Below are 23,135 nucleotides of genomic sequence, written 5' to 3' on the forward strand. Positions count from 1 at the left end.
GGGAGGTTAAGCCCAGGGATCATCATAAATTATCAGAACAGTACCAGTCAAATAATATCTGCCATAGAAACCGATACAGAAGACTGATCAGAATATGCAGACTGCACTGGGTCTGTGAATACAAATCTCTACACAGTCGCTGGCTGCTCTACAGGGAAACAAACAAAGCTGCTTGAGTTTTGGGAAGTAAGGTGGGGGGCTCCCCCTGCTGTTTGAAAGTATGATCGCTTCCCTGCAGAGCAGTTAGGGACCGTCTGAAGTTTCCAATCCTCAGCAGTCAGAGCAAGACTGATCATTAATCAGAATATACAGACTGCACTACATCTGTTAATATGAATCTCTATACAATCGTAGGCTATACAGTCGTAGGCAGCTCTACAGGGAAACAAACAAAGCAGCTCAAGTTCTGTGATGTAAGGTGGGGGGCTCCTCCTGCTGTTTGAAAGTATTATCATTTCCCTGCAGAGCAGTTAGGGACCGTATGAAGTTTCCAATGCACAGCAGTCAGCGCAAGTAAAATGAAGGGGGAATTTCACTGCATACAGTCAGGTTTATTATAAAAACGGTACACATTTTTAAATTAAAGTATATTGGAGATATGTTTCTTTTTCATTCAAGGAAGTAAAAATTAGATTTTATTTTTTTGCTTTTACATCCCCTTTAAGGCATTTTCCATCTGCCACTCTGGGTATCCTCTAGTGAGGAACATTTGTATCAGTGCATGGGACTAGGAACTCTTGAACATCAGTGCATAGTTTACTCTACGCAGTCTCATGAACTGGGCTATAGGTATGACGCTGATGACATGTTTAAGGTGGCAGGAGGTAGCCCACTACAGTGAGTTACCTGAATTGGGCTTCCTATATATGAAAGAAACAATTTTTTCATTTCCATAGTGTGGAAAAAAAATCAGGTTAGCGAACTGTGAATTTCAGACCCAATTCATCAATGCTTGAGTAATCAACCAAGGATTCAAAACCACTGAACTTACCACATCAAATCAGTAGTAGGTTGTCAATGTAACGCCCAAAATAATGTGACTTTTGAAACTGCTATTGTTACTGTGAAGAAGTTGTTGCTCGCTCAAAAAAGAAAAGGTTGGCATACGAGCAAATTTTGCTCCCATTTCCGTACCCATCCTTTAATGATAGAACGTGTTATTACAGAGGAAACAATTACTTTGTAAGAAGAAAGTTCACTGGCTGCTTGTAAGACGAGAGACTGTAACAGTGATGAATAGGTGCTAAAGTTTTTTAATTGTTAATCTAAAGCTTTCAGGCCAAATTCATGTGAAATGCATGTGTAGAATAATGCTACATCCTGTAATTATACCTGGTGGTCTTGTAGGGCGGCGGGGATGTCGACCAATCTCCTCGCAGGTCGACTGCGTTTGGCATGCCTATCCTTTTATTTGGTGCGTCACATCTGATATCATTATTCTTGGCCCGAAATTCAAATATTTAAAGACGCCTTGTCCATTTTTTCATTGCCCAACGTAGGTCTATTGTTTGATAGTTCCTGGGTGCGATTAAGATTTGATTTACTGTTCCTTGCCTGCTTTGCGAGCACTGTCTGTTTACAGACTATTTCCAGATCCTGATTCTGTACTGCACTGTCTGACTCGTTATTGACCCCGGCCTGTTTTCTTGACTTTAACCCTGTTGCTCCTGTCACACGTTCTGGTTCTCTTGCCTGACCAGAATTATTGTCTTGGTTCATCCAAGTAGTGAAGGGATCCTCCCGATGTGAAAGGAGGCAGTTATAGGCAGAAGTGTGAACTGTGACCTGAACCTTGGCATCTGTTCTGGGTTTTGGGAGACCAAACGTGACTCATCCATCGAGGTCCAGATATATTGGTTTTTCCAAGTTATAGCAGATAATTGTTTTAAGACATGTTGGCTATCTTTTGATATAGCTAGAGAAGCATAGAACAAGTGGTTGCAGAGATTTATCTGCTAATTGAGCTAAAGGCTCACCTTAAAGAGCCAATTCTTGAGATAATAGGGTGGCAATCAGGGTTCAGAACCTCTTTGTGAACTCTGAAACTTGTCTTAATGCTTCATTATAGTAATCCTCAAAACTACTACTACCATTCCTCCCTTGTCGACTGAATGAATTACAATGAAGTGATCTATTTCCAGAATTTTTAAGGCTTGTTAACAATTGTTAAATTATGAGCATGTGTTCTATTAGAAGCACTGTTACAAAGTTGCCTTAATTCTTTATATTATTGTAATTTATTTTAATATTCACCATTATATTGACCATTTCACCTTCCTCATCACTACACAGAAAATGTTTCATAAATAGTTGTTTACAAACATTTCCCCCCCAATTTCTCTGATTGAGTCCTCAAAACAATGAGACAGGATCACTTCACATTCATAGCAATAATACCATTTTGGCTGAGGAGGAGCTGTTTTTTTTCCCCATTGATGGAGATGAGTTGCAGAGACTCATTGTGACTTAATGGGTGTATAATCTTCCTGTGTCCAGTATAGATAGGAATCTGTAGGTAATTAAGTTCATACATAGCTCAGCTCAGTCTGGTCATATAAAAGTGGCCACTGGCCATTTTACTGGATTTCTGACAGCACAAAATTAACCCAATAAAATTAGTTGAACTTGTACTTAAAGGGATACTGTCATGGGAAAAAACATTTTTTTCAAAATGAATCCGTTAATAGCACTGCTCCAGCAGAATTCTGCACTGAAATCCATTTCTCAAAAGAGCAAACAGATTTTTTTATATTCAATTTTGAAATCTGACATGGGGCTAGACATTTTGTCAATTTCCCAGCTGCCCCTGGTCTTGTGAGTTTGAAATATGTTTTTGGCGAACAATTCAGAAAATTATATGTATGCAAATTAGCATTATGTGCTGTCCATTTCTTGTTAAACATCCTACTTCAATAAAGCACCAACATATTATTTGAAACTTCACAATAGGATTGAAAGTATAAATCTCGGACAGTCAAAAATGGGAAGAAGTACTTTTACTGTAAATGTTAAACTTAACATGTAAGGACACCTTACTGAATGAATGAATATAAAATAACCCAAGATTAAAGCTGGCCATAGACGCAAAGTTAAAGTTGTACAAAACAAAGGTTTGCCTGATTTTCAGACATTTTTCGTACCATGGCGATCGGTCGAACAGATGAGTCAGTATCATTTCAGGCTCAGATGGGATATCTTTGTTGGCAAAACATTTTTAAAAATTGCTGTTATTTTTCGCAGCTGTGTATAAACCGATTAAACTTTCTGGCAGATATAAAGTCATTTCAACTTTGATTACTTCATTTCAACTTTTGCCTGAACAGTAATATCAGTGATGGCTTCTCACAAGTATTCTTATTGAACAAAAAAGGCCATTGAAATTAATTTATTCCATCCAGCTGAAGAAGAACACTATGCTTGGGAATGATGGGGCAGGTACAGGCAGAAAAAAATGTGTTGTTTAAAAAATATTTGTATAGATAACGTAAGTTAGGACACCATTAATTTCCAGTATACCTTAGTGGGAGCATTGGGTCAATAGTGCATTGTCTACATGGCCTAATACAAAAATAGAGGGTGACCTATTAAAGGTCTAGCTGGGAGACACTGGTCCATCTGTCCAAAAGCTTGCACTATATATAGGTAGAACTCCTTCACAGATAAATTAAACCTTCAGCTTTGCTTGGATGACTGAAGAAGGTGCCACAGTTAATGAATGTAGATAACTCACCAAGTTGAATAAGTGGTCCACGAGCACAAACCCCAGACCCTTAGCTGGGGAAGCAGTAAAACGTTATTAATGAAACAAACAGAAATGGGCCAACCGGCACTCTAGGAAATCCTCAGATATAAAAGTAAAAGCAATCTAAAAAAGCAAATTAAAATATAGGCATCTCATTTGGCCCAACAGGGTTTCCCCATGACAAAGTGCTTACTGGGCACGAAATGTATAGGGCCAATGAAGATGCCTATATTTTAACTTTTTCTCAATAAATACAGGCCCATTTTTGTTTGTTTGGATGACTTCTTGGACAAGCATATTATTATTAATAATAACATGTATTTTTAGAGCGCCAACATGTTGCACAGTATAGGTATGTGTAAATATATGGATTGGGGTTTGTTTGACAGGATGAACTTCAGGAGCTTTTGTCTTTTTCAACCCAAATCAACTATGTATCTAATCTATACATATCCAACAATATTTTAAATGAAAAGGTCACCTTTATACTTCAGGTGCAACACAGGAGAAAAAGGCTCCCCAAAACAACTGTGCTCCCTTCAGGTCCCAAACTGCTGAAAGATTTAAGTATACCTTTGTAAAACAGGACATGTTCCTAAAGTGTTGGGGGCCCTCTAAATGACTTATCTGCAGCCCACACACATTATACCAATCCTCTGTACGACCATTCAATTATAAACTTTAATCCTAAAATGTAGAGAGAACTTCCTTGAGACATTCAGAGATATAAAGGGTACAATTATTCTTCGTAAAACAGCTTGTTGTGGTATTTATAGCAGACCTAACTGATCCTATATTTTTCCCACAATATTTCACATGGGACACTCAAAAATAATAATTATTTTGGCTGGTGCTTGAATGTTTAGGAATGCACTTCTTGGCAACATTCAGTAAACAGGAACACAATTCTTTCCGTGTTTGCGCTAATCAAACATGCTAATTCCTTAAGACGAAAAAAAATGAAGGCGACTTGATTGTATTTGATACAGAAGAAACATGGCTTCAAGGGATCCTAAACCTAGGTTTGTTTTATCTTTAATCTGAGAGCAAAACCTGAGATTTCCCATATTTTACAAGACAAATCAACAGAGTCTTATTTACTAAGAGATGTACAAGTGTGGCCTTAAAGGACATGTAAAGCCTACATTTTCCTACCATGGATATAAATTGGACATATCTCTCCACCCAAAGTACATCATTTGTACTGCATATACCCCCTCCATTTGCCAGCGCTGTCACATGTTCTTAAAACAAATATCAGCTTTCACCTGGCGGCCATTTTCCCTCTGACACATCAGTCACATTTACATCTGCAAACATCATCTGTGTGCTGTAAAATTCATGCAATCCAGAATGCAGCCACCAATGATATGCTTTCTTTCTTCTGGGATGAGTATAAAATAAACACGGATTGACTAGCCAAGGTATGTAGACAGTATTGCCAAACTGGTGTACTAATAAGGTCTGGAAAACTAGGCAGTCTGGAAAAAAATAACTTTTTATTGAATTATAACTTTTCCAAATACCAAACCTCTATAACCTTATTCTTAATCATCTCAATGGGAATCCCAACCAAAGGTGTATATTCCTACCACCAAAGGAACTAGGTATGTTGTATTGGGAAGTGTGTTTTGTCTTTTTGACTCTCTATCATATTTAAAATAAAAAAATAGTCAGAGCACAATTACTGGTTGGGGCTTGTGTTTTTGTAGCTACATGACCACCAGTCGTGACTGCAGCCTGCACTTCTATGACAAACCATGCTTTTCCCATTCTGGACCCATGGGAAAGTTGAGGCCATCTGCAATACGAAAAAACAGAACACACAACTCAAGAGCTTGTATTGCGGTGCAAGTCCTGAGCCAGCAAGAACTGCTCAATGGCATCATTGAGGCTTACATTCAGATACGCCCACGTTGAGTGCTCCACCATCTTTGCCTGTATTATGGTCGGCAAAAGTACCTCCAAATGTTCCTACATCAGACAGGGTCATATCAAGATGACACTACCTTGCAATATGCAGTTGACTCCTCTCCTCTAGTGCCATGGGATTCATAAAGGGGTCTCAGCTTTGTGATCATGAAATTATTCGCTTGTAGACTTAACCCACCAAACAATGTAGGTCTCTATAAAAAGATATTGCATAAAACAGCTCATATGTAAAACCCTGCTTCATGTAAATAAACCATTTTCATAATAATATACTTTTTTAGTAGTATGTGCCATTGGGTAATCATAAATAGAAAATTGCCCCCTGGGATCCTATGATTCACGGTGCACACAAACAAACCATACATGTTAGGTCACATGAGCCAATTAACAGCCAGAGTTCTGTCTTTTGCTTCCACACTCCTTCCTGTTACAATTAGAGTTGTAGTATTTCTGGTCAGGTGATCTCTGAGGCAGCACACAGACCATCACAAATGGTGGTTTAAGTCAAGAGATGTAAAAGGACAATATTTACTTAAATATATAGCAGTTTGGTAAGATTTTTTAATATGCCACTTAATTTAAAATTAACGGTTAAATATGTTGCTTAAGTATTCATTTGGGGGGTATAGTTTTCCTTTTATATACCTTTCAGCCATTGAAAAACATGTTAAATAGTCCAGGCTGCTGTGCCAACAGATTAACTAGTAAAATAAATATGTATTTTCCATATTTAACTTTTGTGTAAAAACATTCATTTGGCAGAGTCAAATCTGATAATATATTTAAAGGAATGTTTTTTTTCTTTTTTCCTTTCTGCCCGGGGATTTGCACTTTCCTAATCCTATTATTTCTGTATTGTGTTTATAGAAGATTTGCAAGCTTTGTATACCTGGTGTGCATTTAAATGCAGAGTGGAAATAAGCCATCTCAGTGTATTTCCAGGAAAAGTGACGGGTACAGCCTTTTTGATAATCTGTGTATTGTGGGAAAACCTAACATGGGCACAAATAAAACGATTATATAAAATGTAAATAAGGTTGAGTTGTGTTAGGCAAATACATTTTGACAAAACTGTTAACTATTCAAAGGAATACATGACCTCAACAGGTTTTAGATGGTGTATTTTCGGATTCAAGCTATTTCCAGTTTCGGGGTATAATAAATCTTTTTTTTTTTTTAAGGACAAGGAAAGGCTTTTTAATACCTCTCACAGAGTATTATAGACTGCCCTTGCCTGTAGTTTTTTTTAAAATTTCCCTCCTGTCTCCTATTGTCCACCATCCCCCCTCCGTTGCGGCTGCCATTTTAGTCAAACCTATGTAATAAACATGGCCGCGCAATACCAAATGTGCATGCGCCAAGCTTTCTGCATTCCCCTTGATGCGAGTGAGTGGAGGGTAGGCACATATTGTTAAGTCGAGCCACGAGCGCATGTGCCTGCCACGAATATGATTAATTACGCATGCACGCGGTCTTGTACCGGGAGCGATGCATTAGGGGTATTTTTTTCTCTATCCAGCAGTTTTGAGGAACATCTACTACACTGCTTCATAATTGTGCGAATTAGGAGGACTATGGAAGAGGATTGAGGTATGGCTTTCCATGGACACAGTATTGAGTTTGGACTTTCCTTGTCCTGAAAAGAAACCTAAAAAAATTTTAGTTTTTTTTAACCCTGTGACTGAAAAATACCCTTGAAAACTTGGACTTTTCGTGTAACAATCAACTCCAACTTTAAAGGGATCCTGTCATCGGAAAACATGTTTTTTTCAAAACGCATCAGTTAATAGTGCTGCTCCAGCAGAAATCTGCACGGAAATCCATTTCTCAAAAGAGCAAACAGATTTTTTTATATTCAATTTTGAAATCTGACATGGGGCTAGACATTTTGTCAATTTCCCAGCTGCCCCTGGTCATGTGACTTGTGCCTGCACTTTAGGAGAGAAATGCTTTCTGGCAGGCTGCTGTTTTTCCAATGTAACTGAATGTGTCTCAGTGGGACATGGGTTTTTACTATTGAGTGTTGTTCTAAGATCTACCAGGTAGCTGTTATCTTGTGTTAGGGAGCTGTTATCTGGTTACCTTCCCATTGTTCTTTTGTTTGGCTGCTGGGGGGAAAGGGAGTGGGTGATATCACTCCAACTTGCAGTACAGCAGTAAAGAGTGATTGAAGTTTATCAGAGCACAAGTCACATGACTTGGGGCAGCTGGAAAATTGACAAAATGTCTAGCCCCATGTCAGATTTCAAAATTGAATATAAAAAAATCTGTTTGCTCTTTTGAGAAATGGATTTCAATGCAGAATTTTGCTGGAGCAGCACTATTAACTGATGCGTTTTGAAAATGACAGTATCCCTTTAATAAATAACCCCCTAAATGACAGCAGTTAAAGCCTATACCACATATATATTGTACACAGAAAACCTTATGTATTGTTTTTGAAGAGCAGATCAGGCACCAAAACCAATCACGATCATGCTGGGGGTTACACAAAAATCTACATAGTCAGATAAATAAAATAATATACAGTTATGCTTTACGTGAAGAGTAGCTCCCATAGAGTCCATTATAAGCAATACTTCTCTGAAGTTCATTTGACTTATGTTTAGGATAATTCATCCTTTTTGCAAAACGTTGCTTTAGGACTATATCCTATTTTTAGGACTATTTCATCATTAAAAAAATAATGCATTGTGGGTAAAAAAAATTGCAAATATGAAAATTTTGCACAGACCCATGGTGTATGTATAAATGCTCAATATAATGTTGTTTAATCATTATAAATGAAGTGCAGGTGTCTGTGAAAAACTCTGAAAAATAGCGAACCTATCGTTTTTGAGATATACATGGTATAGATGTGTGTCAACTCAACCTAATATCCTAACACTCAACCATGCTGTTTGTCAGCAGTGCAATGCATATTACTGACACATGCTGGAATCCGCCAGTTAGAGCCAGTAATATCTGTCAGTGACTCACAGCATGAGCCTATTGGCTGCAACTGCAGAGAAGATATAGTTCTTCATTATATAACAAGGACTTTCACATTTTTCCAAGCAGATGTTTCTAAACCATGAGCCATCACATTCCTTTAGTTCTATAGTCAGCGCAATTCACAGCTTACAATATGAGAACAAAACAAAATCTTTATTTATTTATTTAAAACATCCGTCTTATTCCAAAGGTTTAACACTGACCAGGAATACTCTACTCCATTAAAAGGGGATGTTCACCTTTAAATTAACTTTTAGTATGATGTAGAGAGTGATATTCTGGGATAATTTGCAGTTGGTTTTCATTTTTTATTATTTGTGGTTTTTGAGTTATTTAGCTTTTTATTCAGCAGCTCTCCAGTTTGCAATTTGGTTGCTAGGGTCCAAATTCCCCCTAGCAACCATGCATTGATTTGAATAAGAGACTGGACTATAATTAGCAGAGGATTGAATAGAAAGATGAGTAATAAAAGTAGCAATAACAATACATTTGTAGCCTTACAGAGCAATTGATTTGCGATGGGGTCAGTGACTCCCATTTGAAACCTTGAAAAAGTCAGAAGAAAATGAAGCAAATAATAAAACAAGAAAAACTATACAAGATAGATAATGAAGACCAACTGAAAAGCTGCTTAGAATTGACAGCTTTATAACTAAAAGTTAACCTAAAGGTGAATAAAGGAAATTCTACCTAGCTATGGCCACTGTTGCTAGAACTTTCACTCCTTTGTGACATCAAATGGTTTCCACCACTGGGCAAACTCTAACACTTTCTTTCTCTGGTCTTCAAAATTCTCCCGGACAGCTTTGCGCCAAATCCGTGGCTCCAAATCCAACATCCCCCCGATGATTTCCTGTAGACGAGAGAGAGTTAGAAAATAAAAAGGCAAAAAACGAGCAATCATTGTGGGAAGATGTCCCTGGTTAGAACAGAATATATGTCTCAAATTCTTCAGTCCAGGCTGCGTGTGAACTAGAATCCCAAAATGATTATTACTTCTATATAAATGAAGGACAATATTTTTATACAGAGAGATTCACATCAGCCCCTGCCCCAGTGAAGCTTTGAATCAACCCTGCCAAGAATCCCACTGTTCTGTTTCTATTTCTACAGCCATACCCTGTACTTTGGATTGTCTGGTTGGGGTTGTGTGTAATACTTTACATAATTATTCAGAAGGATCCGAATTATGGAAAGTCCTTCTCCCGTAGACTCCATTTTATTCAAATAATCCAAATTTTTAAAAATGATTTCCTTTTTCTCTGTAATAATGAAAACAGTAGCTTGTGATCAAGTGATCCCAACTAAGATATAATTAATCCTTATTGGAAACAAAACCAGCCTATTGGGTTTATTTAATGTTTACATGATTTTCTAGTAGAGGGTATGTAGATCCAAATTACGGAAAGATCCGTTATCCAGAAAACCCAAGGTCACAAGCATTCTGGATAACAGGTCCCATACCAATATATACATATATATATATATATTTTTTTTTCATTTAATGTAAGAAAATAAAGATTTGGATTTTTAACTTTTAAAACCAAATCCCTGTGTCTACCAATCTTTTGGACAAAACCGAAACGTCACTTTGGCTGCACATGCACGTTTTAATACATTTGTTTTTTTCACAAGAAATTCCGGTGTTGCTGGTTTTATTTGAGTATACTTTTCAACAGGGCTGAAATGGAAGCGGAGTGCTGCCCAGAATAATACTATAATACTATAAGCTGTAATGGTTCAGCATCTGCTTTGCCTCTATTGTTTAATGCCTGTGCCTTGCGTTTAATACATTTGGTTTATTGGTTATTCTGGAGAAGCTGCTCTTTCATATTTGGATTGTTTAAATATTTTAAAAATAGGTATTGGATGCCTTATCTAGAAATCCGATATTCAGAAAGCTCTAAATTAAGGGAAGACCATCTCCCATAAAGTTAATTTTAAGCAAATAATTCTAATTTTTAAACATTATTTCCTTTTTCGCTGTAATAATAAAACAGTACCTCGATCTTGATGGTAACTAAGTTGCATGAATCCATATTGGTGGCAAAACAATCCTATTAGGTTAGTCATACCTAAATCATATCGTTATTATCTTAACTGTGTGTCTGTATTAAAAAAAATCCTAAATTTAATTTTTTTAAAAGTATTTATTTTAACACTTTATCCACAAAGTTACAGCACAAGATAATTTACAGGAGGGAATGTCAATCAAAGCCTAGTTTGGGGAGACTTTTTTCTCTCCTTATTTCGCAGAAATTATTGTACAAAAAATAAAATCGTGGGCAAAATACATCAAAATTGCTTTATTGACACGCGTTATATATATGTATCTCATAAGACTAACATACCTTTCCAAAGTAAGATGGGAACTTGTGCTCATCTTCAATAACGTGGGCGTAGCCTCCTTGCATTCCAAAATCCACAGAGAAATAGGGCAAACCTTTGGGCACCTGAAACAACAGAAATATAAGTACTGCCTGGGTAATAAATAAATAAATTAAAAGGACTACAGGACTTGTGTTTCAAAACTTGTATTTTGTAATTTAACGTTTATTGAACGGTAAATTCACCCATTTTGCGAACCTTGTTTAAAGAGAAGCGTGTATATAGATATAGATATATAGATATATATATATCTATATATCTATCCGGAGACGCGTTATCCAAAAATGATTTCCTTTTTCTCTGTAATAATAAAACAGTATATTGTACTTGATCCCAACTAAGATATAATTAATCCTTATTGGAAGCAAAATCAGCCTATTGGGTTTATTTAATGTTTACATGATTTTTTAGTAGAATTAAGGTTTAAATATCTAAATTAGGGAAAGATCCATTATCCAGAGACCCCCAGGTCCTGAGCATTCTGGATAACAGGTCCCATATCTGTATAAGTAAGTATAGTCATTTTGTCAGTATAGACGACAACCAACAGAAGTTGAAACTAGATGTACAAGTTTGTATACAAGTAAAGAATCCATAGGGAATACACAATGTATTTCCAGAATGAGCTGCTAAGAGTTAATAGGCTTATGGTTTCAGCCTGATTATCAGACCTACAGAAACCCTGATTTTTTCTAGACGAATCCTTGTAAAATTTGCTAACACGGCACAATGTTACCAGCCCACTGAATACTACAAGTAAAGCAAACAAAATGTACCTAATTTAGCATAGGTAATGCAAACCATACACAGGCCAACTTTGCTTTTATTATTATTATTATTCCGCGGTATTCTCCATCCATTAGATCCGTGGGCCAATCAGTTTGACCTGTGTGTGGCCTCCTTGTGTTCCTTGTAGGATTACTGACTGCAAACGAAGAGTGATCGCAGAGTAGCTCACGGGCACAATCATCCGGCACTTCGTTAATCTTCGGGTCTTCTTCCCGCGCTTTGGCAATTTCTGTCAGTTGTAATGCCCATGAGCTCGGCTGCATTCACCATGCATGTATGCTCAGTAATCCTTCAGGGGACACAATTGTGGGGTAACACTTAGCAGGAGGAAGGCAGGGAGGGGGCCAGCGGATCACCGTGGGGGTTTTAATCACTCAGAAATCCTTCTGCTCCTCTAACCCACTCTGCCCCTCCCTCAGGAATGTACTTGGCTGTTGGCTAATGAGCATGCTCAGTTCTTCTAAACTCAGATTACTAAACACACCCTCCAGTCTAACAGCCAATGAAGAGATAGTGTTGCTGGTTCCCATAGAAACTCTGCTTTAGTTGTCTGTTCCTATTTTTTTCTCCTAACCTCCTCTCCTGAGCTCAGAGTAACCATTACAGTGCTCAACCCCAGCAGAACTTTTTATCAAAGTAAGTTGTGATTGCTTAACCCTGCATTTAAAATATAAGGATATTATAAGAAAGCGTTCCATGTCCATATGGCTCATACCCGAGACTGAGATTTTAAGAAGTCTAAGAAACTAAAAAAAGTGAAGCGTTTTACTTTACATAAAGCATCATCTTTAAGTTAAAATTTAGTATGATGTAGAGAGTGATATTATGAGACAATTTGCAATTGATTTTCATTTTGTATTTGTGGTTTTTGAGTTATTTAGCTTTTTATTCAGCAGCTCTCCAGTTTGTAATTTCAGCAATCTGGTTGCTAGGATCCAAATAACCATGCACTGATTTGAATAAGAGACTGGAATATGAATAGGAGAGGCCTGAATAGAAAAAAAAGTTAAAAAAAAGTAGCAATGACAATAAATGTGTAGTTTTACAGAGCATTTGTTTATAGATGGGGTCAGTGACCCCCATTTGAAAGCTGGAAAAAGTCAGAAAAGAAGACAAATAATTAAAAAACTATAAAAATATAAAGGGCAATTGAAAAGTTGTTTAGAATTGGCCATTCTGTAACATACTAAAAGTTATCTTAAAGGTGAACCACCCATTTAAAGGGGTCACTATACCCTTACATTTACCTGCAGAATTGAGCCTTACAGTACAATACCTATGCTGATTTTGATTAATATTACAGGTTATGGGAAACCCAAGGGGGCTGTACGTGGTATGGAGAGTGCCTGGTTCAATAAAGATAAGACTGTAGATAGATGATAGATTACATTAGATAGACATAATATATATATGTGTGTGGATATATATAAGGTCAATAAAAGAGAGAAATGCTTTGTAATTCAAAAATTCTATTTTTATTCAAATATCCATATTAAAAATATTTTCATACTCACCCCATGACCATCCACCTTACACATTTCATACCCTCCGGTACTTAGTCATAGGTGATCACAGGTGATGGGTTAGTATGAAAATATTATAAATATTGATTTTTAAATAAATATGGAATTTTATCAATTTTGAAGTACGGAACATTTTTTGCTATAAGTGGTGATTTGTGCCCTAGGAACTGGGGCAATATCCCATTCATTCTGGACCATTTTTGACTGGCAACAGGATTCCCCTAAAAGGCAATATTTGTTTCAATAAAAGAGACGGCATGATAGAAAAATAGCTCCGGCCAGTATATGCCTATGACCCCAATTCCTGATCAATTCTGAGCTCAAGCAAAAATATATCCAAGTTCTAAGCTATGCTCACATAGAAATCAACAGAGGGAGGGATTACACAGCAGAAAATGCAGATTAAGCTCCACTCTACAATGGACCAGGCCATCGACCATAGGAAACTCAGTTGGGCACAAGGGGCTCAGAGAATTTGAAGTATTAGAGAAAAAAAAGTCAGTCTCGTGTTAAGAGAAGTAATCATGATCGGTCAGAACAGTAAATACCTATGTATGGGTAGGACTACACAAACGATTTTGGCGCGATCCAACGCGCTGCGACAAAATGCATGTGACAAAAATAAGATAAGTGAATGCATTGTCGCATGGTGTTGCAGTGTTGATCCGAAGCAACATGACTGTCGGATGCAGACGCTGCGTTTGCATCCGACAGTCGTGTCAGATCAATGCTGCGACACCATGCGACAATTCTATAACATACCTTATTTCTGTTGCATGCGTTTTGTCGCACCGCGCTGGATCGCGCCGAAATCGTTTGTGTAGTCCTACCCTTAAACACACTACCCTTGCTCTGTTTAGCTACCAAATTCAATACCATATGTTACATCTGTCACCTGCTTATTTCTGATCTTGCCCACTCCCACACCTTGTGTCTTTTTCCCTTACCCTTTAGATCGTAAGCTCTTTTGCAATCTCACCTTTTGTTCCGGTACTGGTCATTATGTATGTAAAGGTGGCCATACACGGGCAGATTAAAGCTGGCGATATCGGTCCCGATATCACTCCTGACGGGTCCTCCCGGTCTATATCAACCAAAAATCGGCCCGATATCGATCGTCAAGTTTGATTTTTTCTAGTTAGTTGATGTGGTCCTGTGACCAGTCGGAGCCCATTCGTAGTATTGTAGTATGATCGGTTGGCCCCAGGTACGAACGTTCAGATTCATCCGATATCGCCCAGCCGTTAGTGGGCATATTGGGTTAAGATCCGCTCGTTTGGCAAGGTCTTATAGTGTATGGCCACCTTTACTTTGTATGTTCCATGTATGTAATTCATGTGATTTCTCTGTATAAACACTTTTATTTTATAGCACTGCGCAATATGTTGGCGCTCTTTTAGACTTTTTAAACTTACAGCTCTTCGAATGTCCTTTGTAGAAAGGTCTATTAATTTCTTATTCATGGACCACTCCTCATCAGATTCCATTATGGCTTTCTGGATAAAGGAAAATAAATGCTCATCAGTACATTGGTCATCACTGACACAGAGACAGAATAAACAGGCAGGGAATAATCATAATTCATTAGATGGGTGAAAAGCATGGCTGGACTTTGTACGAATGTAACAGGTAAACCTTCAGCATTATGTATGTGACATGTCTTTTTTAGTCAAATGTTCAATGAAACTGGAAAGTACGGGTATGGGACCCGTTATCCAGAAAGCTCTGGACATTGGGTATTCTGGATAACGGATCTTTCCGTAATTTCGATCTTCATACCTACATACTAGAAAATTATGTAAACATTAAATAAACCCAATAGGCTTGTTTTGCCTCCAGTAAGGACTAATTATATCTTAGTTGGGATCAAGTACAAGCTACGGTTTTATTATTACAGAGAAAAAGGAAACCATTTAAAAAATTTGGATTATGGGAGATGACATTTCTGTAATAAGGAGCTTTCTGGATAACGTGTTTGAGGATAACAGATAACATACCTGTATAAACAGTTAAAAAACATTTGATATATTGAGGGCTGTCCATTATTATAAATTGGCAATTCGTCGTAGCTCGGCTACATTGCAGCTGAATTAGGACTCCGAGATCTATCCATTAATCTCTTATAATAAATTTCTAGCTGGTTGGAAGGGGAAACCGAGCGGTCCTTTAATTGAGACATGATCTTTAAAAAGCGGTTAATGTAAAGTGGCAGGTATCAATTTACTGCAAACTCTGTAGCTTCATCGGTTTCATTTTCGGACTAACGAACATTCATCAAAGGACAAAAAAAGAAGAAGACTTAACAAGGCAGTGGTTGGCATTTTTTTATCTTTGGTCATCGATATTCATTGATTGCAGTCTAGAATAAGTGGTATGGCAATCAAAGCACTATTTAGCAGTTAATCTGTTGTGGAGTGCCAAATTCTTGTAAAATACCTATATTGAGTCTAGAATAAGTTGGCTCATTTTGAGAGTTTAGTCAAGTTATATATAGGGTATAGTAATAAGTGTTGGAAAGGTCGATGCGGTTAATCTAGAGCAGGGGTGTCCAAACTATGGCCCGCGGGCCAAATGCGGCCCGCAATCCATTTTTAATTGGCCCGCAGCAAACCACACAGGGTCGGACTGGCCTACCGGGGGACTTGCGGCGTGCGCTGCGTCTGCACGTAGGGTTTGATTGCGCAGCACCCGGTGACTCCTCTTTCCTGACGCCACTGGCCAGATGAAGGACACGACGCCTGTAAAAAACAGTGTGCTCATGCTTGCATGCACTCGCACGCTCAGCACAGTGCAGCAGGGAGCAGCGATGGCCCTGAGACGGCAGCATTTAAATATGATCAACATTTTGTTGCTTCCAAGTGCTGCCTGGACAGGAGGGAGGTCGGTAGTGTGAGAAGAAGTGAAAGGGACAGCGGAGAGATTGGTGGAGGTGGGTGAAGGGGAGAGGTCCAGTATGAAGAGAAGGGGGGGGGGTAAGAGGCTTCTAGGATGGGGAAGTGAAATTGGAGCAGAAGGTCAAGTGAAAAAGGTCTCCATGATGAGCAAAGTGGGTCTGGAAGGGATTAAAAAAGCAGGGCCCACATTGTTGTTATTATTCCAATGGGGTTAAAAAGCAATTGTAACAAAAAAAACACAATATGGGGTCTTTGACAAATGTAAGAAGCTACAAAGATTTGTACACAGCACTGAATACTATTTGGCCATGTCCTCGTTTGACACACCCAGGGTTGCTACTTTTTATTACTCATTTAGGGCCTAAATCGCTAGTTAGCTACCTCGAAAGGGATATCAGTGTCAGGCTGAATGTCAAGCTGAATCGTCGGCCCCCGCACATTTTCACCTCATCAAATTTGTCCCTCGTTGCAAAAAGTTTGGACACCCCTGATCTAGAGGCCTGTAGCTTTTACAGACTTTTAAAGGGGTGGTTAACTTTTAATATGTTGTAGAATGGCCAATTCTATGCAACTTTTTAACAGACATTCATTGTTTTATTTTTATAGATTTTAAATTGTTTGCCTTCTTCTGACTCTTTCCAGCTTTCAAATGGGGCTCACTGGTCCCATCTAAAAAACAAATGCTCTTTAAGGCTACAAATCTATTGTTACTTTTTATTACTCGTCTTTCTATTGAGGCCTCTCCTATTCATATTCCAGTCTCTTCACAATTTCACCAGTCTGGATGCTAGGGTCCAAATTACCCCAGTAACCTTGCATTAAATTGAATAACTGGAGAGCTGCTGAACAAACAGGCAACTCAAAAGCCACAAATAATAAAAAATGAAACCAATTGCAAATTGTCTCAGAATATCACTCTCTACATCATACTAAAAGTCACCTTAAAGGTGAACAACCCCTTTAATGTTATTATAACATAGCATAAATTAGAGTTCAGCAGACTCTTCTGTTCCATAATCACTAACTTGGCTGCAGAGCATGTTGCCATCTTTGTTTGACTCCCACGTGTCACTTGTGGCTTGGGCATATCATTTCTTGGATTCCAGCCTGTACTGCACATGTGCCCAGCTCATGTCACTGCAAGGAACCCCCCAGGCAGATTCTTTTTTTAAAAAAAGACATGCCCCAAACCAGGGTAAAGTTTTGTGACTTTGGCCACTTTTTGGAGGAGGGGGGTCATCCAGCGAATGACCAAAAGCAGAAGGGCAACCTGTCCAATGAAAATCCATCACCTTCAGAATCACATTTTTAATATAAACTAATAAAGGGGTTGCTCACCTTTCAATTAACTTTTAGCATGCTTCTAAGACAATTTGCAATTGGTTTCCATTTTTTATTATGTGTGTTTTTATTTGTGTTTTATATTGTGTTTTTTTTTAGTTATTTAGCTTTTTATTGAGCAGCTGTCCAGTTTGCAGCTTCAGCAATCTGGTTGCTAGGATCCAAAGTACTCTAGCAACCATGCATTGATTTGAGTGAGAGACTGGAATATGAATAGGGGAGGCCTGAATAGAAAGATGATAGTCAGAGTTAGAAAGAAAATAAATTCAAAAACTATAAAAAATGAAGGTCAATGGAAAAGTTGCTTAGAATTAGCCATTCTATAACATACTAAAAGTTAACATAAACCACCCCTTTAAAATTTTATTATTCTATTTATTTGTAACTGGTCTGACTTGTTCTATAGTTTGCTGTCTAGTAGTTGTTTAGAAACCAAAAACAGTGACGAGGTTGCTTTTTCCGCTTTTATCTGCAACAAAGAAAAAAACGAATGCCGTGTAACGTTAGTTTGGCAACATCTGTTGCAGCTGGAAAGAATGAACTAGCCATTAAACTGCTCCTAGTAAGTGATGCCCTCCGTCCCAGAGAACAATATTATAAGGAATAATGACAATCCCTTATATCCATATCTTCTTCTTATATCTAGACCTTCTTATGCTGTTCTATACAACTACCGCCTTATTCGTTTGAGAAATATTCCCAGTTCCCCATTCAAACTAGTTCTTGTGGTACTGTGGTTCATGTCTATATAAATCCTGGTTCTTTATATGGGTCTGGTTGCTCTAGACACCTTATAATTTGACCAAAGTTGATCATTTACCTTAAAATATATAGGTGCCATATCACCCAGTTCCTTTGGCAGAGGGATGCATTCATAGACCAAATGGAAACGTTTTCTTGCATATATGTTGGACTCCAAGAAGACACAGTCCAGGTCTTTAGATTCAAACATCCTGACCAAGGCTTTCCGGAACACCTATGAAGACAAACATCCACTTGCTCTTTTAGCATTAACACATTTTACTTTTAAAACATAAACAGCCCAATAAATGCCTTTATTTATGTAAAAGCCAATTGCACTTTTTCATTCATCTTCCTAAACAAGGGTCTACCATGTCAAAGTCATTGCATTTCCAAGATCACGGTTTGTCATTGGCATATGGTGGAACAGGTATGGGACCTGTTATTCAGAATGCTCAGGACCTGGGGTTTTCCAGATAACGGATCTTTAGATCTTCATACTAGAAAATCATATAAACATTAAATAAACCCAACAGGCTGGTTTTGATTCCAATGAGGATTAATTATATCTTAGTTTGGATTAAATACCAAGGTACTCTTTTATCATTAGAAAGAAATAGGAAACCATTTAAAAAAAATTCTATTTGGATAAAATGGTGTCTATCGGAGCCTTTCTGTAAGTCACAAGCTATTTTTTTAAGTGCCATCTTTTAAATGGAGCATCATCATGAAACGGCAGGTCCCTCAGCTGTAAGATCTGTAGAACAAGTTTTTTTCTGAACAAATATCAAGTGATAAAGAAGCAATAGATATTAATACATTCCTACTTAAGATAGGATTATGTCTGTATGACCCAGAGAGCAACTTACTGCTTAAATAACACCTTTCTTCCCCATCCGCAGCCTCTCCGTAAGCTGCTGGCATCTATAGTTTGCTCTATTTATTGATCTACGCAATTAAATTATGATGCAGCCTTCCATTTTATCCCCCCAACATTTCACAGCACTCTACCACCACTGCTGCCAATGAGCTTTGTTATCCTTGGGATCAGGTCTCTAAAATGACAGGTAATATATAGAAAATCTCTATTAAAAGTACCTGGATTTCATTATAGATGTCTTCATCCAGCAGAGTGCTCGCTGTGTGGTGCTGCAATGGAACGATCAGGCAATGCCCCTCTGTGAGCGACAGATGGTTGGGAAGACGCAAGTAAACCTGGACAAAAAGATGTCAGATGTTCCAACGATTAAAAATAAATTTAGAAAATGTATATTATATATAAATTAAGGAAACTGCACTCATCAGTAGAATTTATCTTCCATATTGGTGTCTTTAGATTGCAAACTATTTGCACCTTTTCTTTTAAATGCATTTGTATTTATACATTTGTATGCCATTTTATTTGCCTGAGCAGGATCAGCTTCCTTACATTTTTTATTTTGTACAGTATTTGATTTTTTTCTTCGGACTCTTTCCAGATTTCAAATGGGGGACCCCATCTAAAACCAAAATGCTCTGTAAGACTACAAATGTATTGTTATTGCTACTTTATATTACTAATCTTTGTTTCAGGCCTCTCCTATTTCTTCATATTCCAGTCTCTTATTCAAATCAATGCATGCTTGCTAGGGGAATTTGGACCCTACTGAAATTGCAAATGGAGAGCTGCTGAATAAAAAGCTAAATAACTCTGCTGAGCTGCTGTATAAATAACTAAATAATAAAAAATGAAAACCAACTGCAAATTGTCTCAGAATATCACTCTCTACATCATACTAAAAGTTAGTTTTAAGGTGAACAATCCCTTTAAAAAACACCACATTTTAGTGGTCGTAATCAAAAAGTTCTTTGGCCCTCTGGTGAGTGTCTTAGCACAGAGAGGGAACGAGCAAGACAATATGGAAGCTCATTTTTGGATGTGGAACAGAAAACAACTTGCAAAGGAGGAATGTCCTTCTCTATGGTCTATGGAAGTGAAGAAAATCAAAGAAGGCTTTATTGTCTACTTGGAGGTGAGGAAGTCAAACTGACCATAACCCTCTAACTAATTCACCTGAACAGAAAGGTATAGTAGATAAAGTGAGCATTTCAAAGGCATTGCTGTGTATACAGCAGTAGTAAACATGTACATGCACATCCAAGTGTATGGAAACCTGTGAAAAGACTCCTGTAACAATTAGGATAATCCATTTTATTTATGGATACTGGAGATTCAGTATTAAAGGCCCTTATAGACAGAAGCTTTTCTGTACTGCCGCTGTGTTTCTGTGCATTTGTGATCAGTCACAGCTCTTTTCACTTACCTGCATTGTTGCTTGGCAACCTATAAAAGAAGATCAAGGTTAAACAAGCAAAAGGTCCCGTCTAGAGCAGAAAATGGCTCTTAAAGGAAAATACACCCGATTTAATTTGAGTTTATATTCTAAAAAGAAGAAAGTATAAGATCACAAAAGAAGTATCTTTCCTACAGATTTACATTTATACTCCCAGGTAATTGTGATATCACTCTTTTGTTTTGCTAAGGCATTCCCCAATTTAAAACATAAATTCAAAGCACAGTCTTTGTTTGACCAACTAAGATACTTCTATTTTCTTTAAGGTTGGGGCCAGTACTGGAGTAATGGCAACGGCTGAATAGGAATGTTGCAAATAACATTTAAGGTTTATTGGGAGAGGTGGCTCTCAAATGACCCTAAATAGTATCTCCGTTATTGAATACATTAGTATCAGGGAATGAGAGTTCAATCAATAGACAAAGGCATTTACAAAGGATGCAAGATCATTCCCTCTTATTATAGCTCCCAAACCAATCACTGCATTTTTATACGCATTAAAACATGGAACAAATGTCAAATGCAGAAACCACTGTTGGTGTGCAGCATAAAGAAATTGAAAGTTTTAAAATATACTTTTATATAAAGTGAATAATGGAAAAGGCCCATTCGGTCACATATAGTTGCCATGAGAAACCCTCTGCCGCAAGCTTTCAGAGCAGTTTGTTTCAAGCTAGGAGTAGGGTGGAAGCAGAACATTCATAGGGGTTTGGAAGGAAGAAAGCTAAATATAGTCTTGTGTCTGATTGTTCATTATTGAAGAGATAGGAGCTTGCTTGGATACTGCTGAGCTGAAAATGAATAGAGGGAATCAGCGAAGCAAAGCCTAAATGTAGGAACATGTACAGAGCCAACGTTTGCTGTGCCAGAGTTAAAGCTGGCGGCTTATTTCAAAGGCGGCATAAACACAGGCTACAAGTATCCCTTGCCTCTGCCACCCAGACGTAATGCTAGGGTTATGGTACTTTTCTGAACTACAATCACAATGACGTCAAATAGGCAGTTCCTCAATGGTTCTGAAGTAGAATGTAAACCAGTAGGACAGTTATTTTCAAACGTTTTCAGTTCAAATGCCCTTTCGGAGTTCTAACTTTCAGGGTCAGGGTTCTCTTTTAGTGATGTGCAGGCCGGCCCGAAGTCCTCAGGTTGGGCGAGTATGGACTAACTTTCACACAGTGCTCTGATGGGTTCAGGCTGAACTTTACCCTACGTCCACCCTGCCTGTGATCTTACAGTGCCCCACTTCCGCCTCCATGGTCTGCATTTAATACACTTTCTGTGTCCCTGCCCTTTCTATGACTAAATGGGGTGGGTTCAGGCGGGTGTCTATAAATAGGGATAGGCACCAGGTTAGGGTCAGGTACGGATGCTACAGGGCTGGGTTAGGTTGGGTGCAGGTCGACTTTTTGTAGACTTTCGCATCACTATTGCCTTTATCTCATAACAAGGTTACAGATATAAGAGAATATTGTTTTACTAGTTGTTTAGCCACCAATTCCAGATCTAGGACAGCAAATAAGTTCTCATCCACAATCTAAGCCTAATGGCCTTCAAGATGTGGATCTAGAATAGCAAATAGGAATTATAAGTGGCTGCACCTTTCATGACATGCTTAGAGATTCAATATGATGTGAGAATAAAATAATTTCAGGACATGATGATGTCATCTAAATAAATGCATGATGCTTTTGTAATATCGGGGCTTCTAATAAGGAACAGTCCAACGACAGCTGCTACACTTCACATCCACCAGGTTTAACAGCTCAGTCTTCCTCCAAGGTGTCTGTCTTGAACTTAACGGTTATAGAGCATATAAAGTAAAATAGCCTTAGGCGTTTCATGCCTGGAGGTAGCAAGTGCTTTGGAATTTTATTCCAAAGGTCTGGAGCCCACTCTGAAGATGTGCCTCTCTTTCCTTGGGCATTTTTTGAATCAAAATTATATAATAGAATAACTACAACAAACAGACAGCTATTGGTTGCCTTCAGTTAGTAAAATGCTGTTTGGGGTATGGTTTTGTTGAACATCTTTTGTAACATCCATTAATGTTTTTCGAGGCAGCACCGATTTTCATCTCCAAGAAGCCATCCAGGACCCCCTGCCCCATACTGGTAATGTTACAAAGACTAAATGTAATCAGAACAGCAATTTCATGCTAACCTGATTCTGTCTGTGGCTTCAAGCTACAAACTAATCTTGATGTAATCTCGTGAAGAGAAACCACTAGCTATCCGAAGCCCTGTTAATACACATTTCATTTAACAGAAGTATATCAATTCTGCTACAGCATTTTTTACCTACTCATTTTCCATTAATCCTCCATAAGGAAGCTATACCCATGTCCTGCCTCATTAGAAGAAGTATTAGTTTTAGAACAACTGCAAAAATAAAAGCTGATGCAACAAGAGATGCCATGAGAGCCGGTAAACACTTGTGTGATTTTTCCCTCGCTTGACTT

General features: G+C 38.0%; 1 protein-coding gene across 2 annotated transcripts in view; it reads right to left on the minus strand.

Moving 5' to 3' along the window:
• Positions 1-8,802: 8,802 nt before the first annotated feature.
• cwf19l2.L (CWF19 like cell cycle control factor 2 L homeolog) overlaps positions 8,803-23,135 on the minus strand; it is an 81,417-nt gene continuing 67,084 nt past the window's right edge. For both annotated transcript variants that reach the window (XM_041581113.1, NM_001096193.1), the window contains 5 exon segments: positions 19,443-19,559; positions 18,424-18,579; positions 14,784-14,864; positions 11,020-11,121; positions 8,803-9,521 (listed from right to left, as the gene is read on the minus strand). In XM_041581113.1, coding sequence (XP_041437047.1) covers positions 9,387-9,521; positions 11,020-11,121; positions 14,784-14,864; positions 18,424-18,579; positions 19,443-19,559 — 591 coding nt within the window. In that variant the 3' untranslated portion in view covers positions 8,803-9,386.

Source organism: Xenopus laevis, chromosome 2L (genome assembly GCF_017654675.1).
Source record: "Xenopus laevis strain J_2021 chromosome 2L, Xenopus_laevis_v10.1, whole genome shotgun sequence".
NCBI classification, from domain to species: domain Eukaryota; kingdom Metazoa; phylum Chordata; class Amphibia; order Anura; family Pipidae; genus Xenopus; species Xenopus laevis.